The sequence below is a fragment of the Chiloscyllium plagiosum genome, unplaced genomic scaffold, assembly GCF_037043375.1.
Source record: "Chiloscyllium plagiosum isolate Xiang-an unplaced genomic scaffold, Cpla_swu_hap1 HiC_scaffold_44, whole genome shotgun sequence".
Taxonomy (NCBI): domain Eukaryota; kingdom Metazoa; phylum Chordata; class Chondrichthyes; order Orectolobiformes; family Hemiscylliidae; genus Chiloscyllium; species Chiloscyllium plagiosum.
In genome coordinates this window covers 19,271,378-19,286,133 of record NW_028270182.1, presented here as the reverse complement: position 1 = coordinate 19,286,133, position 14,756 = coordinate 19,271,378, and the positions used below count along the sequence as shown (strand labels likewise).

At 47.6% G+C, this 14,756-nt stretch overlaps 1 protein-coding gene across 1 annotated transcript in view; it reads left to right on the top strand.

Moving 5' to 3' along the window:
- The window catches only part of LOC122544416 (neuroligin-2-like), a 333,176-nt gene that overhangs the window by 186,824 nt on the left and 131,596 nt on the right, over nt 1-14,756 (top strand). The window contains 1 exon segment of the mRNA XM_087982876.1: nt 6,736-6,885. Within this exon segment, the coding sequence (XP_087839002.1) occupies nt 6,736-6,885 (150 nt within the window).

The window sequence follows — 14,756 nt, the reverse complement described above, 5'->3', positions numbered from 1 at the left end:
CCCCCTCCAGCCCCTACACCCCTCCCTATCTCTGTAACCCCCTCCAACCCCTACACCCCCTCCCTATCTCTGTAACCACATCCAGCCCCTACACCCCCTCCCTATCTCTGTAACCCCATCCAGCCCATACACCCCCTCCCTATCTCTGTAACCCCCTCCAGCCCCTACACCCCCTCCCTATCTCTGTAACCCCCTCCAGCCCCTACACCCCTCCCTATCTCTGTAACCTCCTCCAGCCCCTACACCCCTCCCTACCTCTGTAACCTCCTCCAGCCCCTACACCCCCTCCCTATCTCTGTAACCTCCTCCAGCTCCTGCACCCCTCCCTATCTCTGTAACCCCCTCCAGCCCCTACGTCGCCTCTCTATCTCTGTAACCCCCTCCAAGTCTTCCTCTTGACTGTCCCCTGATTCCCATCACTCCATCTGTGCCATCATTTCCTGGATCCCGAGCTCTGGAATTCCATCCCTAAACCTTTCCGTACCCCTTCCTCTCTTGTAACTGTGATGTTGCTTGCAAACTCCGTCTTTAACTGAGTTTTTGTTTCCTGTCCATAACATCGCCCATGTCACATGTTGTTCGTCATGTGCTCCCTGTGCAAGGTGTAGTAAGCGCATTCAGGGCACTACCTGACTCCCAATTGTTGTTGTAAAGCATAGCTGTGTACGTGTGTGCTGTGCGTCTGTGCATGCACGTGTTTCTGCATGTGTGTGTGTATGTGTGAGTGTGTGTGTTTATGTGTGTCTGTGTGTGTATGTGTGTGTATCTGTGTGTGTGCCTGTGTGTGTCTGTCTGTGTGTGTCTGCGTGTGTTTATGTGTGTATATGTGCGTGTGTATGTGTGTGTGTGTGTTTATGTGTGTGTCTGTGTGTGTATGTGTATGTGTCTGTGTGTTTGTGTATGTGTGTGTTTGTCTGTGTCTCTGTTTCTGTATGTGAATTTGTGTAAGTGTCTGTGTGTGTGTGTCTGTGTCTGTGTGTGTATGTGAGTGTGTCTGTGAGTCTGTGTGTGTGTCTGTGAGAGTGTGCCTGTGAGAGAGTGTGTCTGTGTGTGTAGGTCTGTGTGTGTCTATGTGTGTCCGTGTGTGTGGAGGTGTTTGTGTGAGAGAGAGAGAGTGTGTGAGAGTGTGTGTGTGTGTGAGAGAGAGAGAGAGAGAGAGAGTATGTGTGTTTGTGTGTCTGTGTGTGAATTTGTCTGTGTGTGCGTCTGAGTGTGTGTAGGTCTGTGTGTGTGTATGTATCTGTGGGTCTGTGTGTTTAGGTCTGTGTGTCTGTGAGAGAGTATGTGTGTGTGTGTCTGTGTGTGTGGGTCTGTGTGTCTGTGTATGTGTGTATGTAGGTCAGTGTGTGTGCGTGTGTCTGTGTGTGTGGAGGTCTGTGTGTCTGTGTGTGAGAATGTGTCTGTCTGTCTGTGTATAGGTCTGTGTGTGTGTGAGAATGTGTGTGTGAGAGTGTGTTTGTATGTGTGTGTGTCTGTGTGCGTATAGGTCTGTGTGTCTGAGAGAGCGTGTGTGTGTCTGTATGTGTGTAGGTCTGTGAGTGTGTGTGTATAGATCTGTGTGTGTGTATCTGTGTGTGTATAGGTATGTGTGTCTGTATAGGTCTCTGTGTCTGTGTGTCTGTGTGTGTGTATAGGTCTGTATGTCTGTGTGTGTCTGTGTGTGTGTATAGGTCTGTGTGTGTGTGTCTGTATAGGTCTGTGTGTGTGTGAGTGTGTGTGTGTTTGTGTGTGTGTATCTGTGTGTGAGTGCGAGTGTGTATAGGCCTGTGTGTGTGCAGGTCTGTGTCTGTGTGTGTGTGTGTGTGTGTCTGTGTGTGTGTATATCTGTGTGTGTGTATCTGTGTGTGTCTTTGTGTGTGTGTGTATCTGTGTGTGTGTGTGTCTGTGTCTGTGTATCTGTGTGTGTGTATCTGTGTGTGTGTATCTGTCTGTGTCTGTGTGTGTGTGTTTGTGTATCTGTGTGTGTGTGTCTCTGTGTGTGTGTATCTGTGTATGTCTTTGTGTGTATCTGTGTGTGTGTGTGTCTGTGTGTGTGTATCTGTATGTGTGTGTGTGTGTATCTGTCTGTGTGTGTATCTGTCTGTGTGTGTATCTGTGTGTGTCTTTGTGTGTGTCTGTGTGTGTGTGTATCTGTGTGTGTGTGTGTCTGTGTATCTGTGTGTGTCTTTGTGTGTGTGTGTCTGTGTGTGTGTGTATCTGTGTGTGTGTATCTGTGTGTGTGTGTCTGTGTCTGTGTGTGTGTATCTGTCTGTGTCTGTGTATGTGTATCTGTGTGTGTGTGTGTATCTGTGTGTGTCTTTGTGTGTGTGTGTCTGTGTGTGTGTATCTGTGTGTGTGTCTGTGTATCTGTGTGTGTGTGTATCTGTCTGTGTCTGTGTGTGTGTATCTGTGTGTGTGTGTATCTGTGTGTGTGTGTATCTGTGTGTGTGTGTGTGTATCTGTGTGTGTGCGTGTGTCTGTGTGTGTGTGTGTGTGTGTATCTGTGTCTGTGTGTGTGTGTGTGTGTATCTGTGTCTGTGTCTGTGTGTGTGTATCTGTGTGTGTGTATCTGTATGTGTGCGTGTGTCTGTGTGTGTGTGTGTGTGTGTGTGTATCTGTGTCTGTGTGTGTGTGTAATGATGCTGGGGAAGCCTGAACTGCAGGCCTCCTCCCTACTCCACCTGCAGTCCATCCAGAGTCCCTCCGTAATCATCACTTGTGAAGCTCTCCATCACAGGCTTGTTGAGGTTGCTTTTCTAACAGTATCCCAGAGCTACATGGTTGCTGGACACATGGATTTAATGTCCTCCTTCCTTCTCTCTCCTCTTTTCTCTTCATTCCTCCCTTGCGCTGTTCTCTCCCACCTTCCCTCTCTCTCTCCTCCCTTATCCCTCTGTCTCCTTTCTGCTCTCCTTCCTTCCAGCATCTTCCCCTTCCTACTTACCTTCCTACCCCCCCCTTTCTTGTCTTTGTCCTCCCAATTTCTCTTCACTCCTTCCCTCTTTTTGTCCTTCCTTTCCTCAAACCCACCTTCCTTCCCTCGCAGTCTCTGCCTCCCCTGCGCCATTCTCCTGTCTGTCCATCACTCCCATTCCCCCTGCCTCCTGCCCCCTCCGCGTATTGGGCATGAACTGAGGGCATGAAAAGGGTTACTCACTCGGGAGCTGAAAGGGCAAGGTTGAAACCTTGCAATCTTACCTCCCACGTCAACTAACTTTCTGAAACACTATCCCTTTTACTCTGAGTTCAGGGTGACTCACCTAATGGCGATATGATAACCCTCGTTAAATCTGTTCCAAGTGCCGTTTGCCAGGGGATGCCAAGCACGTAGAAGAAGCTTGCATTTGTCTATGCGTTAATTGGTCCCAATTGTCCACAGGAAATAAAACTGAAGCCTCAGCAATGTTTCTTGAGGAAGAGTATTGAAGTTTTTTAAATTCATGTCAAGCCTCAGTCTGAGCACAATTGGATTAGTGTGCACAGTAGCGATTCCCACTTAGAGAGGGGGGGAGAGAGAGAGAGAGACAGAGAGAGAGAGAGACACACACACAGAGAATGAGAGAGGAAGAGAGAGAGAGAATGAGAAAGGAAGAGAGAGAGAGACAGAGAGTGAGAGACAGAGAGAGAGACACAGAGAGAGAGAGAAAGATGGGGGGAAAGAGTGAGAGAGGAAGGCAGAGAGGGAGAGAAAGAGAAAGAGAGAGAGAGACACACACATCAGAGATAGAAACAGAGAGATAGAGACAGAGAGAGAGAGGCAGAGAAATAGAGAGAGAGGGAGAGACAGAGAAAGAAAGAGACAGAGAGAGAGACACACACACACAGATAGAGACAGAGAGAGAGAGACAGAGAGATAGAGAGAGAGGGAGAGAGAGGGAGAGACAGAGACAGTGAGACTGAAAGAGAGTGAGAGAGGAAGACAGAGAGAGACAGACAGACAGACAGAAAGAGAGAGAGGGAGACTCTGCAGGAAGTATTTGACAATGAGTCTGAAGGACGTTAGCAAGGCAGGGAGGTTACATGAATATTTTGATTGCTCCTCAGGTTCAGAGGGACCTTGGTATGCATGCCCACAAATCCCTCAGCGTACCAGGACAGGCAGATGAGTGGGTAAAAAGACATATGAGCTTCTTGCCCTTTATTAGTCAAGGTGTGGAGATTAAGAGTAGGAAGGTGATGCTGGAACTGTATAAAATGTTGGTTCAGCCACAGCATTGTGTGCAGTTCTGGAAATCAGCATTTCAGAGAGACATGATAGCACTGGAGAGGGTGCAGTGAGATTCCATGGCATCCCCAGAAGCAGGCCCCTTCAAATACACGTGGACTCCCTTCTCAGTGTCCCACCCAGACCCATCTCACCAGCCTGCAGATCCCTGAGCACTACAGGCAATTCAACATGGCTAATCCTGGGGTTTTGTGTGGTGTGAATGTTCGAATCAGAGGATCCCTACAGGGTGGGAATGGGTCATTCGGCCCAACAGGTCCACACTGACCCTCTGAAGAGTAACCCACCCAGACCTATTCCCCCTACCCTATTACTCCACATTTACCCCTGATTAATACACCTAACCTACACATCCCTGAACACTATGGGACAATTTAGCATGATCAATCCACCCTCACCTACACATCCCTGAATGCTATAGGGTAATTTAGCACAGCCAATCCACCCTCACCTACACATCCCTGAATGCTATAGGGTAATTTAGCATGGCCAATCCATCCTAACCTACACATCCCTGAACACTATGGGGCAATTTAGCATGGCCAATCCATCCTAACCTACACATCCCTGAACACTATGGGGCAATTTAGCATGGACAATTCACCCTAACCTACACATCCCTGAACAAACACTATGGGGCAATTTAGCATGGACAATTCACCCTAACCTGCACATCTTTGGACTGTGGGAGGAAACCGGAGCACCCGGAGGTAACCCATGCAAACACGGGGAGAATATGCAAACTCCACACAGACAGGCGCCCGAGGCTGGAATCGAACCCGGGTCCCTGGTGCTGTGAGGCAGCAGTGCTAACCACTGAGCCACCGTGCCACCCCTCACCCCGATGTTACCTGGGCTGGAGAGTTTCAGTTATAAGGAGAGTTGTTCCATTTGGAGCAGAGGAGACATGTCAAATTATGAAGGGGGCATAGACAGGAAGAATCCTTCCCCCCCACCCCCTGAGGGAGAGATCAGTGACCTGGGGGGGAATCGGGAATTGAGGTAAGGGGCGGAAGATGTGAGGGATTGTGAGCATCTGGAACTCACCGCCTCTGACGCAGAAGCCCTCATAACATGAAAGAATTATTTAGGCACGTACTTGTGATGCCAAGGCAGACAAATCTATGGGCCAAGTGCTGGAAAAGGATATTAGAAGAGTCATGTGGCTGTTTCTTGACTTCCTTCATCGCCAGACCACCCTTCCCGGGACTGACACAATGCTCCGGGTGTGTCTCACCAAGGCAAGACATAATTGCAGTGAGACATCCCTGCTCCTGTACTGAAATCCCCTCACTGTTCTTGCATGCGTACTCTCATAGACTGGTATACAGGACAACGTTCCCCTTGCGTCCATCTATTTGCAATGAGTCTATGAATCTCCAATAATTCGTTGAGTTTTTGTGATAGTGATATTGTCAGGAGGTGTTGTTTTCTGCCTTCAGTTGTCAGTGATATTGTATGTCATCCCTGTTTCTCTTGGGATCATTGGGATGCCAACAGGACTGGGTGATGGATGGGAAACTGGATCATTCCTGATTTGCCCTCACGTCTGTGCCCACCATGGCATGTTGATAATAGTGGTCTAATAATTAGTTGCTTGTCAGCGATTGATTAACTTCCTGGGTAGCTTATTTCAAACAACAAAGCTCACCCTAAGTCAAGAAGCAGACATTTTGACAAACACTGTGTGCGCGAATGTCGTTTGCAGACCCACAGTGGATTAACCTTCAGGCAGAGTCACGACACGGAGTCCTTAAAAGTGCATTTACTTAAAGGTGAGGTTCACAAGTAACAGTCAGAACAGAGCGATGGCCTACTCAGGGTTTTTATAAGGATGAAGGGGATTCGATGTCACAGTGATGTTTTTGCTTGCAGGGGTGACCAGAACTCAGGGCTCATCCATCTCAGACAAATCAATCCCATCGGGAATTCAGGAGAAACATCAAAGAGTGGGGGAGAATGAGGAACTCTCTCTCGCAGGGAGCGGTCAAGTGAAATAGTATTGCTCCTTCGAAGGTGGGGGAGGGGGGAGCTGGATAAGTTCAGGAGGAAGGAACAGGAGAACATGCTGACAGGGTGAACTGGAGAAGGGGTGGGTGGGGAATTGTGTGGAGCACCGAAGATCATCAGTGTGGATAAAAATATGTTGGATTTCATGTCTGTGTCTGTATGTGTTTGTGGTGGTGTGTGTGAGAATTCTGTGTATCTCTCAGTTTTGGTACATATGATTTAATGCACTTCCTGTCTATGTTAGCCCAGACCACTCTTATGAAGTTGTGGCAAAGCAGGACACTTGAGTAACATTCTCTCTCTCTCTCTCTGTCTCTCTCTCTCTGTCTCTCTCTCTCTTCTCTCTGTCTTTCTGTCTCTCTCTCTGTCTCTCTCATGTCTCTATCTCTCTCTTTCTCTCTCTGTCTCTCTCTCTCTGTCCCTCTCTCTCTCTCTTCTCTCTCTCTTTCTGTCTCTCTCTCTCTCTGTCTCTCTCATGTCTCTATCTCTCTTTCTCTCTCTCTCTCTCTCTCTCTCTTTAGATATTCGAGACAGTGGCCCCAAACCAGTGATGATGTTTGTTCATGGTGGATCTTATATGGAAGGCACAGGGAACATGTTCGAGGGGAGTGTCTTGGCAAGCTATGGAAATGTTATCGTTGTCACCATCAACTACCGACTGGGCGTCCTCGGTAAGATCTGCTCATTGCCTTCTCCACTTCCTTGAAAAATTTACAAATTATGCTTCATTTATGCTACACATTGTCTCAACCAGAGAGTGTACAGTTCTGATCACCACATCAAAAACACTGGAGAGAGCACAGAGGTGTTTTGCAAGGATGATAACGAGATATGAGTGGGTCAAAAATCAGGAAAGGATTGAGAGGCTGGATCTTCGATCTCTTGAAATAAGAAAATATTTGGGGTAACCTCAATGTGGATAATATATATTACAGAACAACCTCAATTATCCAAACGAGACAGCCAGGGTGTATTTTGTTCGGATAACTGATTGTTCAGATAACAGTTAACGTTTTTACGGGACCTTGCAATCTTGTTTGGATAATCAGAAATTCAGATAATTGGTGTTTAGATAAACGAGGTTGTTCTGGAAGATATATTATCCTCATGACAGAACAACCTGGATTATCTGAACGAGACTGATGGGGAGTATCTTGTCCGGATAACGTTTTTACAGGACCTCGCGATCTTGTTTGGGTAATCGGAAATTCAGATAATTGATGTTCGGATAATGAGGTTGTTCTGTAATATGTATTATCCTCATGACAGAACAACCTGGATTATCTGAACGAGACGGGTGGGGAGTATTTTGTTCGGATAAGTGATAATGTTTTTATGGGACCTCGCGATCTTGTTTGGATAATCGGAAATTCAGATAATTGATGTTCGGATAATCGAGGTTGTTCTGTAAGATGTATTATCCTCATGACAGAACAACCTGGATTATCTGAACGAGATGGGTGGGGAGTATTTTGTACGGATAATTGATAACGTTTTTGCGGGACCTCACACTTTTGTTTGGATAATCGATGATTGGATAACTGAGGTAATTCTGCCATGACTTGGATAACGGAGGTGGATGTACTACTGGCAAGTTTGTGAATAAGTGGAAAAGCAAATGGTGAGGAGGATTCCAAAGAGGGATAAAGGGCAAAACTTGGCAGACAGAATATAAGGTAGGAAAATGCGAGGTTATGGATTTTGCAAGAAGGGTTTAGGAGCTGAATATTTTTTAACCAGAGAGGCCACACAAAGTTACGGCACGTGCAGGGATTGAGGAGTCCTTGGGCAGGCATTACCAAAAAAGGCGAAGTGGGCAAAAGGGAAGGTGAATGGAATGACCTTTATTTCAAACAGAATGGGTATTAGAGTTGGGAGGTTTCACAAAAATTGTGCAAGATACAAATCAGATCACAACTGCAACACCGAACATTTCTGAGCCCTTTACCCAAGGAAAGACACACTGGCTTTGGAGACAGTCCTGAGAAGGTTCACTGAGCTGATAGAGATGGAAATGTGTTGCTGGAAAAGCGCAGCAGGTCAGGCAGCATCTAGGGAACAGGAGAATCGACATTTCGGGCATTAGCCCTTTTCCTGAAGAAGGGCTAATGCCCGAAACGTCGATTCTCCTGTTCCCTAGATGCTGCCTGACCTGCTGCGCTTTTCCAGCAACACATTTCCATCTCTGATCTCCAGCATCTGCAGACCTCACTTTCTCCTCACTGAGCTGATACCAGGGGGAATGATTTATCAGGAAATGTTGAAGATGTGACTGCACCCCATCAAGTTCCTGAAGGAGCTTGAATGTTTCAAAGATGGCTTCCCTCTGTGGGAGAGTCCAGGACCAGAGGGGAATCGTCTCAGAATGAGGGGTTGCCAATTTCAAATTACGATGAGGAGGGAATTTCTTCACTCAAAGGGCAGTAAATGGGTGGAATACTTTAATTTGGTTTGCTTTATTGTTGTCACGTGTACCTAAGTACAGGCAGATCAGAGCAAGCAAGGACATGCTGATCCTAGGCTGCTTCGACAGAGTGAGGCACTGCACGGAAGGGGCACAAAGCAAGATCAACGTTGTTTGAAGTCGGAGAGGTCCATTCAACAGTCTAATAACGGCAGGGAAGAAGCTGGTCTTGAACCTGTCGGTGTATGTGGTCAAGCTTCTGTACCTTTTGCCTTGACGGGAGAGGTTGGACGAGGGCGTTGGGGTGGGAGGGGACTTTCTGCAGCAACAGGAAGTGTAAATGGAGTCCGCGGATGGGAGGCAGGCTTCTGTGAGGGCCTGGGCTGTACACACAACTTTCTGCAGTTTCTTATGGTCCTGGGCAGAGCGGTTGCCGGTTGGGCTGGTCTCTGTGGCACGTCTGTAAACGCTGACGCATGTCCTCTGGGACACGCTGCATTTATGAAGCCTCCTAAGGTAAAGTGGGGGGGGGGCGTTGTCGTGCCCGCTTCACCGTCGCAATTTCCCATGGCCAATTCACCCTAACCTGCACATCCCTGAACACTATGGGTAATTTAGCATGGCCAATCCACCCTAACCTACACATCCCTGAACACTATGGGGTAATTTAGCATGGCCAATCCACCCTAACCTACACATCCCTGAACTCTATGGGGTAATTTAGCACGGCCAACCCACCCTAACCTACACATCCCTGAACTCTATGGGGTAATTTAGCATGGCCAATCCACCCTAACCTACACATCCCTGAACACTATGGGGCAATTTAGCACGGCCCATCCACACTAACCCACACATCCCTGAACACTATGGGGCAATTTAGCATGGCCAATCCACACTAACCCACACATTACTGTACACTATGGGGTAATTTAGCATGGCCAATTCACCCTAACCTCCACATCCCTGAACACTATGGGGCAATTTAGCACGGCCTATCCACCCTAACCTACACATCCCTGAACACTATGGGGTAATTTAGCATGGCCAATCCACCCTAACCCACACATTACTGAACACTATGGGGTAATTTAGCATGGCCAATTCACCCTAACCTCCACATCCCTGAACACTATGGGGCATTTTAGCACGGCCTATCCACCCTAACCTGCACATCCCTGAACACTATGGGGTAATTTAGCACAGCCAATCCACCCTAACCTACACATCCCTGAACACTATGGGCAATTTAGCACGGCCTATCCACCCTAACCTTCACATCCCTGAACACTATGGGGCAGTTTAGCACGGCCAATCTACCCTAACCTACACATCCCTGAACACTATGGGCAATTTAGCATGGCCAATCCATCCTAACCTACACATCCCTGAACACTATGGGGCAATTTAGCATGGCCAATCCACCCTAATCTACACATTCCTGAACACTATGGGGCAATTTAGCATGGCCAATCCACCCTAACCTACACATCCCTGAACACTATGGGGCAATTTAGCATGGCCAATCCACCCTAACCAACACATCCCTGAATACTATGGGGCAATTTAGCACGGCCAATCCACCCTAACCTATACATCCTTGAACACTATGGGGCTATTTCCCTTGGCCAATCCACCCGAACTTACACATCCCTGAACACTATGGGTAATTTAGCATGGCCAATCCACCATAACCTACACATCCCTGAACACTATGGGGTAATTTAGCATGGCCTATCCACCCTAACCCACACATCCCTGAACACTATGGGGTAATTTAGCACGGCCTATCCACCCTAACCTACACATCCCTGAACACTATGGGGTAATTTAGCACGGCCAACCCACCCTAACCTACACATCACTGAACACTATGGGGCAATTTAGCATGGCCAATCCACCCTAACCTGCACATCCCTGAACACTATGGGGCAATTTAGCATGGCCAATCCACCCTAACCTGCACATCCCTGAACACTATGGGGCAATTTAGCATGGCCAATCCACCCTAACCTGCACATCTTTGGACTGTGGGAGGAAACCGGAGCACCCGGAGGAAACCCATGCAGACACTGGGAGAATGTGCAAACTCCACACAGACAGTCGCCCGAGGCTGGAATCGAACCCAGGTCCCTGGTTCTGTGAGGCAGCCGTGCTAACCACTGAGCCACCGTGCCACTCCCAAATCTGACAATTTGGTGTTGTCATGCACAGAACATATACACCGAGGCCCATCAAACAGGTCTCTCTGGCCAATTATCAAGACTCAGCTGTATTGAGCATAGCACAATTGTTTTCCAATCTGTGATTCCGGGAGAATCCTTGGATTTCCCACCTGTTGAACCATTCAATTGCTCATTGATTTCGATGATGACTGGACCGCATTGAGGTCATGCCTATCCAACTTATAATGAATGGCAGACCCTGTTCCAAAACTGTTCCCATCCTAATTCTTGGTCAATCACGCTCATGCCTCTGGGTCTCGACTCAGATTACGTTCCTGGATATCACAAAACTTACTCTCGTCCACCCCACCCTGCCCCTGTGACGTGCTGAGGGAGTGCTGCGTTGTTGGAGGGCTGCCATTTTGAGAAGATAATGAACTTGTCAGATGAGAGTCAAAGTTGTCTCTTGCCATTCCTTTCCTTTAATAACTTCAGGGGCAAGGTTGACATTTATTGCCCATCCCTAGTTGCCCCTTGAGCTGAATGCCTTGATTGGAAATGTGTTGCTGGAAAAGCGCAGCAGGTCAGGCAGCATCTAGGGAACAGGAGAATCGACGTTTCGGGCATTAGCCCTTCTTCAGGAATGAGGAAGGTTGGTCCAGCAGGCTAAGATCTTAGCCTGCTGGACCAACTTTCCTCATTCCTGAAGAAGGGCTAATGCCCGAAACGTCGATTCTCCTGTTCCCTAGATGCTGCCTGACCTGCTGCGCTTTTCCAGCAACACATTTCCATCTCTGATCTCCAGCATCTGCAGACCTCACTTTCTCCTGAATGCCTTGATTGTTCGGTTCGGAGGGTAGTTAATTACCAACCGTATTGCCATGTGTCTGGAGTCACATGTCGGCCCAGACCAGGTAAGGCCAGCAGATTTCCCGAAGGATGTTAGTGATCATGGTGGGTTTTTGTGACAGTTGCCACAGTCACCATTATTCCCATCATTCCAGATTTTTATTCACCCTCTGCGCTGAGGTTCGAACCCATGCCCCCCCCCCCTCAACGAACACAAACCTGGCGTTCTGGGTTACTGGCTCATTGGCATTACCTCTAAACCATCGCCTCTCCCAGACTCAAATCGGGGTGTGACTGGGCGATTTCAGCAGGGCACCTTTGGATATTTCAGAATTAGTTCCCACATGTCTCAGAGCTGGGCGGGAGGCTGAGTTGTGAGGAGAGTGCGGAGATATGTCAGCGTGACCTATCCAAGCTGAGACAGTGGGGAAGTGCACGGCAGGGTGGATAAATGTGAGGTCATCCACTTTGGTGGCCAAAACAGGAAGGCAGGCTATTATCTGAATGGCGAAAGTATGGAAATTAATATGAGAGGTGTGCAATTAAATTAATGGAGCGGTGCACAGAATCATGTGACACATGAGCATCGGCTGAAAATAATGAGCAAATGTTAAAGACAATGGTGGCATAAGGTTTAAGTGTAAAGTAGAAGACCATTGTGGCAGAAGATGATTGGTTTAGGAAGATAATACAAGCTAATATGATTGGTTATGCTAATGACTCCAGATAAGCACGGTAACGAGGAGATTATGAAACATAGCAAGCCAGGGGCAGTCGGGAAGCCATTTTCTGATCGCCGCAGCTTTTGTTTGCAAATAGAAGTTCAACATCTTGAGGAATTCTCTGCGTCTCCTGGTGATTCGCACAGAGCATCAGGTACGAACTCTCCACAGCAATGGATTGGGGAATGGGGCCTGGATGTCCCCGTACACCAGTCGCTGAGGTGAACAGCAGGCAATGAAGAAGGCATGCTGGGGGAGGTACAAGTACAGGAGCAGGGATGTCTGGCTGCAATCGTAAAAGGCCTTGGTGAGACCCCCACCTGGAGTGCTTGTGTGCTGTTTTGGTCTCTTCCTCTGGGGAGGGACACTCGGGCTTTGGAGGGAATGAGACAGAGGTTTACCAGGGGCCGCTTCCTGGGACAGAGGTGTGAAGTCAGTGAGGTCATTCTCCTGTTTGTTAGGCGCGATTTGGCTGCGACGCAATTGGTGAATGGGGGGCGAACGGTTTCTCTACGACATGGACTCCTGTGGGCCATAACGCGATTCCATCCCCGGCGCTAGGGCGTCGCAGTACGCGGAGGAGTGGACTCTGCGTGGATGTCCCATCATGGTCGCTCGCTTTCTAGTGAAGAGCTTCATGAAAGGCACTGTGCCATACTCAGTCATTTTCGGATCTCGTGCTTTGCGAAGCTCACTGCGTTCTTCCATGACGATGCAAGGACAAAGTTGCAAGAGTGCCGACAGGAAGCATCCAGGCGAAAATAATCATGGGTGGCCCCTGCAGAAGAGAGGCTACGACACTTGAACAGAGGCTACACGTTTTCAGCATGATGGAAGAGCAGGTGATACTGTCCCTGCAACAGGAAGAGAGGAGCCGACGCTCTGCAACGTTAGAGACCATGCAGAAAGAATTCAAGCAAGCTGCATTGCTGGGACAAATCTGAGTGCCAGCAAGTCCGAGAGATCACGAACAAAGGAACTTGAGGAGGACGGAGCAGCCTCTCAATGAAGCTCAATCAAGAAAGCAATGTCGGACCACCTTTCTCACCATAAAACAGCAAGCCTTCGCCAGTTATGGGGACCTGAGGAAAAATGCTGACAATCCTAGGCACAGATGTGCCTACCTTGAACTGCTAGGAGGGTTACGACACGGGGTAAACTCCCTCTGCTAACTTAAACCCGCCACACAGAAAAGATTCACCTCTGTTAAAATTCGAAAGGTAAAGACTTATCCCCAGAGGTTATTATTTAAAGTAAAAATTAGCAAGTTTATTCTTTTAAGTCCAACAGAGAATATTAAAAACAACAACTATTTCCAACTCTGAAACCTATCTTTTACCATCCACTCGACAATACTATTCCAATAAAAAAAATCCTGATGAAGATTTGCAAAAAAAAAAAGGTCATGTTTCAAAACCGGTCACTTTGCCCATTCTCCTCTGTATATTTTCCCCTGCAGATTCTCTCCAGGTTGGCCTGGATGTTCTGCTGCACAAACCCCCCAGAGACAGGTACCTCTCAGAGAGCTGTTCTGCTGGCATTCTCTACTTGTTGATGGCTTGGCAGTTCTCCCTTGAGCTGTTCAAAATGTCCAGTTTTAGACCCCAAAAGATCGGATTGTTTCATTGGTTTTAATATTATCAAAATACTAAATTCAAATTTGATAGAATTTTGGTATCTTGGGGCATAATTTAAACTAGGAGAAAGTGAGTACTGCAGATGCTGGAGATCAGAGCTGAAAAATGTGTTGCTGGAAAAGCGCAGCAGGTCAGGCAGCATCCAAGGAGCAGGGAAATCGACGTTTCGGGCATAAGCCCTTCTTCCTGAAGAAGGGCTTATGCCCGAAACGTCGATTCCCCTGCTCCTTGGATGCTGCCTGACCTGCTGCGCTTTTCCAGCAACACATTCTTTAGCATAATTTAAACTGATTGGCTGAATTTGAATTTGTTTTCTTTTGGTTTCATGGCAACCCATCTACTGTTATTTGTTTCAACCAAGTGTTCCATTGTTAGCTTGTTCAGGACTCTCTGTGCTTTGACAGCGTTTCAACTCTCTTAAAGGTACAGTATACCTGTACACCTTCATAACAGTGGTGGACAGGTTTGCTGGATTTAAGAGCTACTATACTTTTCACGATGTAACGTTATGTGGCGAAGCTGCCAATACAGACGAGGAATGTGCGCTGTCAATTCCTCCCGTGATGAAAATGTTAATTGAGGAAGAAAGAGCGCCTTAGATGAAATCTTCAATTTGGGCGACTCAGGTTTATACTGGAAGCAAATTCCATCCAGAACCTGTACTTCAAAGAATGAATGTCCACTGCAGGTTTTAAGGTGGCAAATGATCGTATGACTGTTGTTCGGGGCGAATGCTAGTGGAGACCTAAAGCTTCAGCTTCAGTG